Consider the following 15,842-nt stretch of genomic DNA (forward strand, 5'->3'; position numbering starts at 1 on the left):
CATCATGAATTTTCTTTAAAGGTCTGTTACAGTACAGAACTTCTTCAAATAACTAGGAACAGCTCAAGAAAGCTTATACTTTCCACTCCTTTCTCGAGATATAGAGAAATCACTATACACACAAAGAGGTTAAATAAACTCTACTATCGGGAGTGTTCATGGATATGCTACAGCTAATGCTAGAGTTGACACTTCCCTTATATTGATTATAATTAATCATGTCACAGGTTGGCGTTTGGTGTATATATAATGAAGCAGGAGGAGAAAATTTGGGAAATACTACTTGACACAGAGCTCAGCTCAGATATTACAAATCATTATACTTTAAAAGACCTTAAACAAGGGTCAAAACAGAAATGCACACACTACTATTGCTTAGATACGATGTACTTCCTACCAGTCCCTTAATTCTCAGTGCTTGGTAAAGACGTAGTTGTAGCATGTAAAGCTGCACGCTGTTTGGTAAATAAGTAGTTGTAGTAACCTCTCTGCTCCATGTTACTTTTTGGTTTCACCCGCTATTCGTACAGTACCAACGTGACGACCTGCAGCACAAGTGGCAAATCTGTTCTGGAAAGTCACGGGTACACTGGGTGGAACAACAGTGAGCTGTGCTGTCAGCTGTCACAGTCCACCAACGAGTCTCACGTGTTCAGCCAGGCGTGCAAAACGCTCCAGCTTTTACCAGGTAGGCCTAGCTTTTGTCAAGAAGTCTGCTTTTTACAGCTTTACAGTAAAACTTGAAAATGATGTTATGGAGTTGACGAATAAAAAGAGCAACAATGATGATGATGATGAAGTTTAGTGTTGTATCAGTACAAAATGAAGAAGAAGCATCTACAAATACTTTACTCATACATTGAAATAATTTCACATGATAGTCGACAATAAATCATTCGATATAAATAAAAGAATCTTTCTGACTTTATGAGAAAAGACATCTCTAAATGTACGTGAGCTTTATGAATTTTTCTTTCTCCATTATATTCAACAATTTATCTACGTAGTATATTCAGTATATATATATATAGTGTGTATTGATGTTCATTCAAAGATATCTACATAATCGACTCTTAAAATAAATGTAGCTAATTGCTTTGTCTAACAGCGGATTACTGTCCCACGACCGGCAGTCCTTACCTGCCTTATCCTTTTGATCCCTGCTACACCTATGTTCAGTGTTCCGAAGGCATCATTTACATCCGGGAGTGTAACAGGGCCAACAAGTACTGCTTTAGTTTCCAAGACTTAGGCTGCTCTCTGCTTGATACAACGCCCACAGGTAAAACAGTCATCCTGTTCTTAGGAGCAACACACTCTGTTGTTTGATGTCACACTTTGAAACATTGTAATTTTTTCCTAAGTGTTTCAGTGTCTATACAAATAAATTTCTGGGAACAAATGAACTGATAAACACTGCTGTTTTCTCTTAAAGCGTTGTCAACAACTAGTTCCGCAACTACTACAGGCTCCACCTCACCAGAGAGCAGCACTGCTGTGACCGATAGCACCACGTCATCATTGACTTCCATCACGTCTACATCACGTGATGTCGAGACTACATCATCTGAAGGCGCCTGGGCCGTCAATAAGTTGTTTGACACCGGGCTTGGCCAACATCAGCAGTACATTTGCATTGCGGTGTTCAGTCACTCTCCCCGCCAATCTGTCAGAGGTCGGATTTCTACGTGACGGTTACGACATTAGCACGCTCAACCTCATTTCCGGATTGTCAACATCCAGCAAGCAGCAGATCACTATCAGCGGCGAGCACAACAATGACGTCTTTCAACGTCGTTCTTAACTTCAGAAGTGTCGAGTGCAGTGATGCTGGGAGTTATCTTTTTTTTGCCAGAAGTGAACAAGCCAGAACCCAGACAGCGGTCGTGATGAGAGTAAAAAGTACGGCACTTTATTTCTAATTAACGGACGGTCATGAAAATTGAATGATAGTCAAGTAATGAATCTAAATAAAATTTTTTCCTTGAATATTCAAAAGTATCTTTTTTGCACTGTAATTATAAACTCAGATCCATTAAAATGTAACATGTAACGTGAAATATATTTTAAACCACCCACTTTAAGGCGATGTGTTTTTATCGTACTTATTGAAAGAAAATATTATTGTTAAACTTCAAGTGTTACATTAAGCAATGAAAAGTCTAATGGTATTCTGATAGAAAGCATTCTGCTTTATATTGCAGGTGAGCCAGGATCACCAACATTAACTGTTCCCAAGATTGTAGAATCGATTACAACGGATCAACCAGAATGTCGGGCGGAGATGGGGTACAACAGTGACGTCACTTTCAGATGGTTGCTGAAAGGACCTAATGGAACTGACAGTGTTCTGTCGGATCGCCAGACTCCGGACACAAAAAGGTAAACATTAGTTATTGAAATTAATGGCAGACTCATGATCGATCATCATCGTACGATGACTGAGTTAAAAATTTTACAAGTTAGCAGAGTATTTGAGATCCCGGTAAAAATGAACTTTGTCTGAATCCTGAACTCATATTCAGATAAATTTATTCATTTAAAGAAATTTAAAAAAACCGATAAATTCAATGAAAAAGTGATGTAAAATAGACTTTAAATACTTTTTATTTTAATTAATTTTTGTTTTATTTATTTCCTTTTCTAGCATTAATGACTCAACATGCACTGCTTCTGGAATGTCCGTGCTAAATGCCCACGCAATATACCGGGTGGAATAACAGCGTGCTGTGCTGTCAGCTCGTACGGTCCACTAACGAGTTGATCGTGGTCAGCCAGGTGTGCCAAACCATACTGTCGTTACCAGGTGGGTCCAGCTGGAGTCTTGCGAGTTATTCATAATTTGCATGTCTAAAATTCGTTTTTCAGTGGGCAAAGTACCAACGAGTTTAAGCCTTTCAAATTATGGTATTAGAATGGACTGGCAAACAAGTTTCTAATTATAGTTCCAGTGTCATAAACCTTTGACCTCAAACCATTGGTTTCATGTGACCTTTAGACACAACTTTGTCAAACTTGGTCAGTCGTTTGCCCTGTTAAAAAAGGGCTTTAAGATCTTTACTCCGTACTTAGGCAAATGTGTGGTCTCCGTAGCAAAACATTAAACATATCAAACAGGGAAATCGCAGCCTTTGCAGTGTTAAGAACGCCTAAGACATGAAAGATGTCTCAGAATGTATTTGGATATTGTTCTCCTCATTTTGGTAGATTACCTTAATCTCTCGCATGACAATATAAGTTCTTGCAACCTTGTGTGTAATCCTGTAGACATTTCATAAGGACAAGTAAAATTAAAATTGCAAGGTTATATCCCCTTGCGTGTAAATTAGAAATTATTTGCGTTGACCTGTTTTCGGTATATTTTGATTAATTTATTAGTCTTTATGACATTATACAGTCCACCGATTAGTTTATTTAACCGGCATTACGATAGAAGATTTTTGTTTCGGAAATAACAACGCTGATTTCTTCTTGTATAAAGTTAAAGAAAATAAAATGCATAGCAGTTTACATAATTTGTTTAAAAAAAACTTTCTCTGCAGCGGACTTCTGCTCTTCGTCCAACAAACCTTTCCTGCCGTACCCATATGAACCTTGTGGGACCTATATCCAGTGTGCTGTGTCGATCATTTACTTTCGGCAGTGTCCAAGCAACCTTTGCTTCAATCCTGACATCAGTACCTGCACATATCGGACATAGTAGTATGGATTCATCGGGAACTCTCAGACTTTTACTTCTGCTGCCTGTATCGCTTTACAGGGCAGGCTGCTCTTCTATAACATTGCTTCAGCTTGCTGACAGAGTGAAACACGTATTTTCACCTACCTTACCACCTCCCCCTATCCGCCAGAAAAGAAAATTGAGGAATGGCCCACAACGTTAAATATCGAACAAAACAACAACAACAACAACAACAACAACAAACCCCACAGTCATACAACATCCATATGTCTATTTTGCAATAGGTGGCAGTGTATTCTGTGGTTATACCATACATAGCGGATGTGGCAATAAATCTACTGCTGGACCGGTAGAACGTCACTTCCTTTTTATGTCCATTCATCCAGACGACCATAACCTTACCAGCCACAGCAACAATTACGAAAGATGAATCGTAAATACAAGACTGTCCAAATGTCTTCAAAGGGAGACTACTACAGCTGCAGCAAGAATGAGCTCCCATTTGCATTGTGTCTTAGGTGTTTCAATGACAAGACGCACGTAAACAATGTAAACTTCTAAAGAAGCAATGGGAAAATGCCCTTTTCTAAGAATTACATTTATAGCATATATTTTTAATGTTTTATTGCAGTTTATTTTGCTCGTTTGCTAACCTGTGCAATCTGATCTTCCGTGTACAAAGTCTGTCTTTTCTGGCGTGACTGTGATGGTGCGCTTGAGGGCAGAAATATACAGCTCAACGGAGAGATACAGTGCAAAGTCATGAATCATCATGTTGCTCTCTGGTTTTAATTCCAAAAACATTCTGGAGATGGTTTCTTTGGAGGAGGAGAACTCTCTGTTAATCTTGCACTCATCAACATCACCACTATCATCAGTTTCCAGTGTGTGTGTGCGTAAATGCGGTCGCATGCTGTAGTATCAATGAGGAAGGCTGACTCCATTTTCCCCCATCATCGCTCATTATTTCTTGCTACCATATTTAGAAAACATTGACAACATTTAAATTATTCAGTCTATATGCATTTTTTCTATTATTTAGATATAGCTAAATTTTACCTACATATCACTTCAGCTTTAAAAGTGATTAAATGTAAAGGAATAAAGATGTCAACACAGAAGTAGCCTTTGTTTCCCTACTTGCCCATTGACGTTTGTTTGTGGGTGTGTTCTTCAGACTGCGGAATTGAACAAGTCAACTTTTAATTCAAAATGCTTTTCGAAATGTCTTTAAATTACAAATAGCTTGTCAGACAGCCAGATTTCATACAATTATGCAAGAGAATCCAAAGGATGTAACTGCGAGTACTGACCGCGAGATGTCAGGTTCAACAATCACACAAATATATATATATAAATATATTTTTTTGGACAAACATTTACCCATTTGAATGAAGGGGATGAGTGTGATGAAGAAATGATATGTGACGAAATTATGGCATCTATTAAATATCCTAAATGATAAAGTTGCTTATATCTTTGACTTGATACTAGATATTCTGCTGCATTTTTAGTTCCAATTTTCTTTGTAGATTTATTCATCCATATTTTCTCTCTTGAACAGTACCACGAGGCATGGTCAGAAGCCGTTATACATAATATCCATTACATAAGAAAGGTAGCATACATTAACCAAACAATATTCCTACTAAACATTTGCAGTAAATTATCCAGTTCATCAAGCAAGCGCCTGTCTGAGTCAAAGACAATAGCATATTACATGAAACGGAATTTAGAAATGACCACTCAACAGGAGACTACATTTTCACTTTGCGACGGCCAAACACTTCATCACATGTCTTAAAAAAATTATACATAACATTCATAAACTTCTGTAAAGCTTTTGACCTATTATTGTGGCAGTTTATTAGAAAAAAGGGTATTAAGAGAAAGATACTACCTTCTAGACCCGATCTGCTTTAGAAACAGCTTGAGGTTTGGGAAACTCATGAGGTGGAAGACCATGATAATTTCTTCGAGCGTACTTAAAAAGTTAGTTAACTGATTTTTTTTTAATAGACCTGGCACGATCACATGTCTAGCAGCGACAGCTTTGCTATAAACAGACTTTAAAAAAATTTGTATTTCGCTTAAGCCTTATTTTGACTGTATTCTTAAACACTTACGAAATAATTTGTTTCGATTAGTGCTTCTCAAATCCATGCTCATGAATATAGATATTCTTCTCCGAACTTCCAGTTCTTTCAATGCCCCTTATGTCACTCGATGATGTGAAATTATGATATACTGCATTAGGGACCTTAAATGCTTAAGGAAATATTAACAACAACAACAACAACAACAACAACAACAACAACAACAACAACAACAACAACAGATTGAGTACACCTAGGAATAGCCTCAGGCTGCGAGGTCTACAGTCAGAAACATAAATAAATAGGAAAAGATGCTTTTGTTCCCCTATATCCTGAAACTTCAGTGTATTGTATCCGTGTTCATTCATCCGAACCAAGCCTAATCTCTCTTGCTCTATCACTTTGGAGTTTTAAGAAACCAGACACTTTTATGCATTCTTAGATGTCATCCATGGAATGAGGAAGACATAGCATGAGAGAAAGACGAGGTATAGAGTTTCTCACTAGACATTCATACTTGCATAAAATATTTTAGGATTATTACCTACTGTGTGTGGGTGTGTGCATTTTTTTTTTTTTTTTTTTCTATCTTCCTTTTGTTCTCGCCTTTTTTTTTTTTTAACTCGCTGTCTCTCGCTTTCTTCGTTTGTATTTCATTCTTCCTGCTGTGGAGAAGACGAGACGATTGGTTGACACCAGTGTTGAGTACAGATAAACTTTTGTACCCGGGTTAGCACACTCAATCACAGCAGGAGTAAGGCGCATGTCACTGCCACCTGACAAAGCCTTGACGGTGAGTGTATCCGACTAAACTGTAGTAGAGATAAAACTAGGTGAAAATAATAGTTTTAGATAAAGCTAGGAGATTAGATTAGAAAAAGATAAAGAAACTAGATACGATAACAATGAAGAGACTGGATTAGTTAAAGAGGAGGAAACTAGGTTAGACAGTACTAACCTTGTTTTCAAGAAAGTGAGAAAACAAAAGAAGAAAAGATATTTTGCAAAGAACTGGCGGTAACTGCCTTTCACCTGTATAAGTCGTAGGAGGCGTTTTGCCTCTGTAGTTACAAAGATTAGTTATGATTAGAAATCATACCCGCGGGTATCGTGTTGTATTAACTTACATTCTTTGCAACTGCTTGGTAACTACGACTCCAGGGGCACAGCAGCCTCTACAGTCTGAAAGATGCTTCGCACCTGCAAAGACTATAGCCTTCCCTTTGAAGGACAACGGGAGTGCAACATTTTTTCTTTATAATCGGGTGGAGTTCATTTTAAAATAGACAGGCACCAGGGTGTCACTCGAGGGAAAACATTAAGAGCAACCTCCATGTTCTAATATAAGACACTTTTCGTTGAAACCTGCAACTTGACTCTGACATAAAATACCCCGGGTATATATATATCCGACATGTTAGAGATTCAGAAGTCGTCCCCCAAGACGACAGTCAGAAAAAAATGTCCTAAGTCACGCATACCGAGACCTTGATGTAGGTAACACATGATCACGCCTGCAGAAAACACATTAAAAGCGGCTGCAAATCCCTGCAGCGAAGTATTTCACGGTAGGCTCAAGGCATGACATTGATATCATCCCTCCCCAACCCCATTTCTTACCTGCAAGTTTCATTTGCTGGCCTCAGTGACATCACACGAGGAGGGTCACTCATTCCAATCTTTCTGAGCGAGGTGGGCTTCGGAACAGAGCCTTACTGGTTCGAGGTTGACAGACAGGAGAAGCTGAGAGGTTATCAGGGTAAGTAAAAGACAATGGTGTTGGGGGATAGTCGTGGTAGGTAGAAGACACGGCGTGCTGTGTTTATCAGGGTATGTAAAAGCAGCGGGTGTTGAGGGTTCGTGATTTGTATCTTGACCTTAATTTTATTTCCTTACTTTTATTGGAAACTTTCTTGCTTGTATGAATGTAAGTGGTTGAGTTAGTGGTGTTGTAAAGATTAACAAAACATTCCATTGAGCCAGCGGATCCGTTAGTCCCATCTATGCATAGTCTTTCTCACTTCACAATCACGCTTTGTGGGGTGTGAAGGTGGGAAGGCAACAAAGAAAACCTGAGCTTGCCACTTCTACTGTGTGGAAGGAAGGAATGTTACATGTATGTAATTGTATATGCAAGTGGAAAATAAACACCCTATTGATGTCTGCCATCACTACTAACAACAGAGCACGGCATGATAGATCACCTATCGAGTGAAAAAAGAGAATCGGGTCAGAGGTCAGGACGACTAGGGCGGGCACGCCTTGTGCTGCAGACATCACCACCATGGAAGCCAGCTACAAATCAAATTTCAGCAACACTACAGACATCACCACCATGAAAGCAAGCAGCAAATCAAATGTCAGCAACGCCAATAGTGACGGTAAGCACGGCGATGTGTAAATTTCAGGCAGTATGAATCATCATCGTCGTCGTCGTCGTCGTCGTCATCATCATCGCATCATATAGTTAAAGTTGTATGTTTCATAGTTTATAGATCATTCTACTCATTAGAGGACACGATGATGACACGAAGAACAAAAATGATGCTGACGGTAACGATAAGGGGAGAATAAGGACGATGACGATGATGTTGATGACGATAATGATAACCACGACTATGATGATGATGAGGATCTCATTTTTTTCTGACGATTTTAGTGTACAGCAAGATCGACAACTGGAACAGAGGCAGTGCCAGAAGTCTGCAGGAAAGTGTGGAGTTGTCGTCATTAGGTTCTCAGCACAGGTGAGTCCAGTTTATAATTACATTGTAATGAGGTATGATCATGATCGAACAATAAACAACAACAACAAGGATGCATATCGCTGGCTCATCCAACATGTTTGTGATTGTTGTTACCGGTAGTTTCACGCCTTTATATGTCCTTTATCCAATCTTTGATCCATCCTCTCCCCATCCAAGCTTTTCAGGGAATAGCCACGTGACTAGTTCCCCAGCCTCAGAGTCCAGAACCGCACCTTGCGGGTCAGAGGTCAGGACCCCCTACCCTCTAAGCTAACTCAACTATCGAATGGCAAAACGAATAAAATAAAAGAGCGGTCTTTAAGACACACCTCAAAAACTGACACTCATCAAACTATCTTTTGTTTGTTTGTTTGTTGTTAACAGGAGAGATAATCCTGTAACCTTTGACACTTGGTCGTCAGCGAACGACTACAGCCAGTCTGCAAGTAAAAGACGAGTTTGTTGCAAACAGAAGTCGACGGTCGTGCTGGTGATGTTGATATTGATAATCGTCGGTGCTATTTCAGGAGGCATTGCCTACAATGAGTTAAAGAGTGAGTGAGATACCTTTAATATTTTAAACATTTTTATGTATACACTCGATATTACAAATTGTAATCTGTGTTTGCTTCCCTGTGCTTAATCACAAGTCGTTTTCAAAATACAAGGAAGGGTGGGTCAGATTAAAACTTCTTGAACTCTTTGACTTTCTGCGTAGCTAAAACGTGTTTACCACTTTTTTTTACCCATTTCTTTCTGCTTTGCTTTAATAAAAATTGTTTAGATTACCACTCTTTTACCCACTTTGTAATGTTTTTTAATATTACGAAATATTTAAATTACAAAGTTTAGAATTAAAAAGCGAGGACTACTTGTCTCGTTGCAGATCGTTCTACGTCTACAGCTCCAGGTTAGTGAAGTCGAATAAGGATCAGAAAGACTTTGATTGTTAGTCAGGTAACTAAAAAAAATACTGAACATAGAAAAAATTCTTTAGAAGCAGAGAGCGGCTGAAGGAAAAGACTGGACTACATTTTAGAGAACATACCGTTCTCTAGATACAGTGGATCACTTACAGTTTGTTGCACCACCAATACCTTTACCTATCTGACCAAAAGGTTGTTATGGCGAAATACCAGAAGCAAAACAAAAATGAAATATACTAAAAACCTGCATCTCTAAAACTTTTTGGTAAGCGTTTACTACATTGTCTTCATTGTTTATCTCCTTAGAGACGAAAAAATTCAACAATAACAATAATGAACGTGGATAATTCCGTAATTCACAGAAATAAGTGACGCGATTGTTTGAAACTGTTGTAGCCCTCGACTAGAGGTCATTATTAATCTCTTATCTGTTTATATTTACTTCTTTAAGTTTTGTAGTACAGCATATTGTTTACATTACGATGTTCAGCGTTCACGTAATCACCACTTGCGGTTTATTGCAGGTGAAGGACAAAAATACTGGGTCAGCAGAGGTAAGAAAATGTGTAACTGTAAACGTTTTTTGCCATACCTAAAACAGTAGAAATATGAACATCTTGAGGTAGACACACACACATACACACTAGCAAGCTCTCTAAATCGGAGGAGAAAAACGCCGCTTGAAGACAGGGCAATGACTTAAACGATTTCTTCAGAAAAAAGGAATGATCTGTTCTTTGTCGGTTCCACTCGAAGGCTTCCCCTAAAGGTCACTTATCTTTTGTCTGTATTTATTTCGAGTGTTTACTTCCAAAAAATGCTAAAATCAAAGCAGAAGACCGCTTACACTAACGACGCATTTAAAGCTGGACGCCATGGTCACGTGATCCAACTGGTGCCAATGCTGGTGCAGTAACGTACATTTTTGTTGGAAGATCAAGATGTGAATACACACCTTTTCTTCACTCACACACACACACACAACGGAAGTAGAGGAAACTGGAGTATTCGGACAAAACCATGACAGACGGTGACAGGCGCTGCAACCACCGCCATTTTATGTAATCTGCAATAATAATCAGGAACATGGTATTATTCCCTGAATTAGGCTTCCTTTTGTCTTTAAACTACGTATAATTATCAGCTTTTTTCTGTCTTTCCGTCTTTTCTTTTCTTTCGTTCATTGGTTACACTTATATTCTATCCTAACGGCATTTTTCCTAAGGTGGATCTTTCATGTTACTCAAATGTTTATTATTGTTACTAGTTACTCTTGTACATTAGGGGTTGGTTTTAATTCTGCTTTACTTTGTGTGTATAACAAATAACCACCACCTCCCTTGTCTTTATTTGTTTTGCAGGTCGCGTCACCACGTTGGTGAATGACTCCTTCCTTCCTGCAATGGCAACAGCTCTTCCACCGAATTCAAGGAATTCAACAAGAAACTGTGTTACAGTGTGAGTTAAAGCTAGGTAAAGCATTAGTAGACAAGAATGAAAATACTGACAAAATTAAATAAGCTCAGTATGTCAAGAGGCAGGCAAACAAAATGAAAATACCAAAATAGACAAAGGGAGATAATTTGTGAAACTAGGAGTGTAGGATCGACAGAGGGAGGAAAGAGGAGGAGAGAGAAAGAGAAAAAGGACGATAGAAAGAAAGAAGAATGGGGGACGGAGACTGTAAAAAGAGATGAAGGAAGTGTATTGTGTGATGAAAACAACACATGTGAGTAAAGTATGATAGTGTCTTGTGACTGTCTTCTCAACCTCATCTGACCCACTGATTACTAGTCATGACAAATTTCTACACAATCTTCGGTGACAGGTTTACAAAATTTTAGCTGGGAACGACAGTGTGGTCTTCCGCGGCTGTGCCCTACTTGATCTCAGGTAAGGATTCAAAAACAACAGAAACTTTATATTCTTTTTGTTTATTTGTTCAACATTGTCAGACTGATAAAATCTTTCAACTGAAGTAACTGTCAATTATGATAGTTTACAAGACAGACATGATTTGATTTTCCTTTCCTTCTCTACTTGTACTCATGCTATAGCCAGTACTGTTAACCTAACCTCAAGAGCAATCAGCCACTGATTTTACTTGTTGCTTACATGAAAATACTGTTTTCATTCCTTTAACTATCCTAAAGTAGGATACTTCATTTGTTTGGATGCACAGTGTAACTGTTTATGTACATCTTGCCGGTTCTGTCTTTAACACTGGAACTATCCCATAATTTGGTAGACACATGTTTGACCTTTGTATAGTGTCCTAATTATTTACCTCAGTTATGTACTTTAATTAGTTACCTCCCTTTATTATATGACAGTAATGTAAATGTAAAATACAAATGGTTGCAGAAATTATTGGTTACCTCCCTTCAGTTAAGGGTGTAGCCTACACAGCTCATTCCAAGTCAGTTATCACAATATTAATTTTCCCTTGTATACAAAAAACTACTGGTGCCAAGATGGCTAGAGGGATATAAACACTTTGTCCATCATGAAAACCACTCACCATCAGCAATTCTGTTTTGTGTGTTTTTGTTTGGTACAGAGAAGGTAGCATCATCGCAAATTTCACTTTGGACCTCCGTACCACTTTCGACACTTCTAAAGCAAGCGGTGAGTGGCTCAGGAGCCACTTGCAGCAGTCTGGGGTCCAGGAGGGACAGTCTGTTAAATGGTTAAATCTGCGAATTCTGAAATCTTCAATTGTGGTTACACCCTTAATCTCAGGTGAGGTTGATGTTCCGACTTCAGATCCAGATAATGAAACAGATGGCTGTGGACAGGCTGCATATCTACATCTGCCATACACCTACCCACTGTACTGTGACGAATATAAGGCATGCAATGGCACGGTGATCGAGTATTTAAAATGTCCTCAAGGCCAAGAATTTTCTTACAACCCAGCGACCACAAACAGCTCTGTGTGTGGTTTGCGATCAAATTCTACGTACTGTGGTGGACAAATGATAAAAGATATCACCACAACGACTGAGGCCCGGATGACAGGTACAGTGACAGTGAACAGGACGGCAAACGCCACGACAATGGATGTTATGACAACAGAAGCGATGAATGTAAGCAAAACGACTGCGACTGGAGCTACAGACGTGTCAACGCAGAATGCGACGACAGCTGCAATGATAACGAACACTGTAAGGACTGGAATCACAGACCCGTCTATGCAGAATGCGACGACAGCTGCGGTTATTGTTACTACAGCTGCAGAGGTTGTAAACAGGACGGCGGTGACCGGAACAACAGACGTGTCTACACAGAATGCAACGACAGCTGCCACGATGATGAACAGTTCGACAGTGACTGGAACCGCTGACACGTCTACACAGCATGTGACCACAGCTGCGGTGATTGTGAACGGTACAACTGTGACTGGAACGATAGCTGTGACCTCACAGAGTGTTACTGCAACTGAAATAAAGGAGAACGTACCGACAGTGGTTGGAACGACAGCTGCGACTACACAGAACGTTACGACAGCTGGAATGGCAATGAACAGTACGACAATGGCTGGAACGACAGCTGCGACGACACAAAACGTCACGACAGCTGGAATGGCAATGAACAGTACAGCAATGACTGTACCGGCAGCTGTGACGACACAAAACGTTACGACAGCTGGAATGGAAATGAACAGTACGACAATGGCTGGAACGACAGCTGTGACGACACAAAACGTGACGGCAGCTGCAATGAGTGTGAATGGGACAACTGTGATTGGGAATACGATTGCGGATACACAGACTGTAACTGCTACAGCGACTGCAAGCAATCCAACAGTGACTGAAACAACAGACGCAGCTACAGTGGCTGCAGTCACAAAAGCACGTGTGACAATGGAACCGATTTGAAAAGGTACAACAGCGATCAGAACCACAGATGCGTCTGAACAGGATATGACGACAGCTGCAGCGATTGTAAACGGCACAATAGCATCAAAAACCGCCAATGCATCTACACAGAACGTTACGACGGTTGCAGCGATGTGGAACAGTACTGCAGTGACTGCAACCTCCAGTCTACACAGAACAGTTGAGAGAAGGTAACTCATCATCAAACAGTTCCAGAGTTATCTGCCGATCGTACCCAACTTTGGTGTTTATTTTGACACAATGGGTGCTGGGTATCTGCTTTATCACACTGCCTTCTATTATTATCGGAGACTGTCCTTAACCAAGGTCCAAACACCGATACATCGGGGTACAACTATATAGCTGACTACAGAAGTGACTCGTCTTTCCCTTGCTGTGCTTTGATGTTCTGAATGCATAACATAAATGTGTTTAAAGTGTATGTCACCGATTGAAATTCCTGGAAACATATGAACGACAATCTTGAAAAGTAATTACCTATGTGTGATATGATATTATTTAACGATATGTATGTGTGTGTGTGTGTGTGTGTTGATGTGTTTGGCGATGATCAAGTCAAAGGCAGCACAAACACCTTTACCTGTGAATCACGTGTTCAGTCGACGATAAGGCAGCTGTCAACCAATGTGAAGACTATATTCTAAGTGCAGTGACACCAGCGCATGTGTTTGTTGACATGTCACTCACATTGTGTACTCACCGAGCAAATGGTGATAATCTCCAGTCTACGGTTTGCAATAAATTGCGGATGTATTTCAGTCAATACAGTCGCCCCGCAGTATTCGTGGGTTTCACTTTCATGATTTTGATTATTCACGAGTTTATCTTCAATAATTAAATAATTAAATAATTTTTCTCATTTTTCTCACAGATTTGTAGTCTAATGTGGTAGATTGTACATGTAAAGAAAACTAAAAAATACAGTAAGTCATAAAATATATGTATTACTAATGTATTATTTACTTCATAAATATATGCTTGTATGCGTTTGAATATGGTTGAGAGTATTAATCGTTATGGTTTGTTTTTTTTTTTTTTTTGAATTGTCGGAGCCTAGAGTTATTCGCGAATTTTCCCCCTTTGTAGGGGTCCTAGGCCATCGAATACTGGGGGCTGACGGTAATTAACTATCCTTTAATATTTAAATATAAATATTTTATTAAATAAAAATAATAATTGGTGAAAATAACCCCTTTTTATCACGACTTTGCTAATTTTGCATGTGAGAGTGTTTATCTTTAAATGCGATTCATTGAAGGTCGTCATGCTCGGTAGGTTTATGTTTTAAAGATCAGCTACCAGGAGTTGTAAAATACGAACAATACGAAACTGCAAATATTATGTAGTGTTTTTAAACACGTAAACGTTTTAAAAACTATTTACAGAAGAATGTATGCGGTCTTTAACAAGATCATGTTATGAAAAGTGATGACTAGCACCCGGATACACTGCGACACTGTACTGTCAGAGTTGTTGCCTCTGAGTCATTCAAGCATGACGTTAGATGTAGAGCACTGTGCACTCTGTTTACACTTTCTTCACTTTCTGTGGGTGTACCCGACTCTGGCGTTGACCATCACTTCCCTGTCTGTCCGATGTGCACAGGGAACCTTTGCTGGTCCACAGTCCGAGCTGCCTCCTTGACCACACGATGAAAACAAAAAGAAAAAAAAAGGAGCGTCTGTCACCAGGTGACTTTAACATGAAACAAAAAACTTTCCCCTCCAATACCCACCTACACATATGATCTGATACAGTCCTGTTGAGTTCTGCCTTCAAAATTCAACCAACAAGAAGGGTGCGCACCCGATGAGCTATCCGGCAGTCACACCCCTAAATCAACAAACATTGGGTATTCGAATACAATCTCTCTCTTAGACTAGCAGATAAAGTTTTAACTGTAGCACAGAGTAAACATGCAGATGTGTGTAGCCTCTCATCCGCTTATCAAGGCCTCCGTTTATAAGAAAAACTATTGTAAAACCGCCTAGAAATCACGCACACACCCACACGGTTTGTGAAGTGTCCGGCGGTCACCCGCTCACAACCAACAGTACCGACGTCTCACACAGACCCTGGTGGTCACCACCCTGCTACTGAACCTGCACCAGCCTCAGGGATTTCTGGGTAGACCTAGCCAAAGGCCATGATTACACAGAAGATGGGGCTAGTGTAGCTAGGTTATTCCTCGGTGATGCTCATTCGTTTAGATCGGTGTCTTATTGTTAATTGAACTAATAGTTTTTGACAGGGGGTCGCAGAAAAAAAACGATGAAAATGTATCCCACGTGTGTTTTTCTCTCTCCCACCTTTGTGTGCTGGCAAAGAGAAGATTTATCACCTTACATATAAACATGGCGATTAGAAAAGCTGGAGGAGAGTTTTTGTAATCGCTTCTTGGTTTGAGTCCAACTGTAGATGAATCTGGAGATAGTTTCCGACAGTTTGCCATATCTAGGAGTTCGTGGTAGAGCTTACTCAGGTTCACC

The 15,842-nt window shown here is 39.6% G+C and overlaps 2 protein-coding genes across 3 annotated transcripts; both read left to right on the plus strand.

Annotated features, from left to right (window-relative positions):
• Nucleotides 1-1,694: 1,694 nt before the first annotated feature.
• On the plus strand, nt 1,695-3,564 carry LOC112554903. The gene is made up of 4 exons (XM_025222982.1): nt 1,695-1,902; nt 2,205-2,382; nt 2,648-2,806; nt 3,543-3,564. Exons 1-3 carry the CDS (start codon nt 1,779-1,781, stop codon nt 2,718-2,720), a joined length of 375 nt encoding a protein of 124 aa, XP_025078767.1. The 5' UTR covers nt 1,695-1,778; the 3' UTR covers nt 2,721-2,806; nt 3,543-3,564.
• A 2,790-nt stretch (nt 3,565-6,354) lies between these two features.
• Nucleotides 6,355-14,539, plus strand: LOC112554900. 2 transcript variants are annotated; one of them, XM_025222978.1, is made up of 10 exons: nt 6,355-6,571; nt 7,425-7,537; nt 7,963-8,159; nt 8,438-8,525; nt 8,910-9,079; nt 9,412-9,435; nt 9,976-10,005; nt 10,813-10,909; nt 11,280-11,344; nt 12,012-14,539. In XM_025222978.1, exons 3-9 carry the CDS (start codon nt 8,063-8,065, stop codon nt 11,293-11,295), a joined length of 522 nt encoding a protein of 173 aa, XP_025078763.1. In that variant the 5' UTR covers nt 6,355-6,571; nt 7,425-7,537; nt 7,963-8,062; the 3' UTR covers nt 11,296-11,344; nt 12,012-14,539. The 2 variants fall into 2 exon arrangements, with proteins under 2 accessions (XP_025078763.1, XP_025078764.1); XM_025222979.1 differs by having other exon boundaries at nt 6,355-7,537.
• The last annotated feature ends 1,303 nt before the right edge of the window (nt 14,540-15,842 follow it).

Source organism: Pomacea canaliculata, linkage group LG14, assembly GCF_003073045.1.
Source record: "Pomacea canaliculata isolate SZHN2017 linkage group LG14, ASM307304v1, whole genome shotgun sequence".
Taxonomy (NCBI): domain Eukaryota; kingdom Metazoa; phylum Mollusca; class Gastropoda; order Architaenioglossa; family Ampullariidae; genus Pomacea; species Pomacea canaliculata.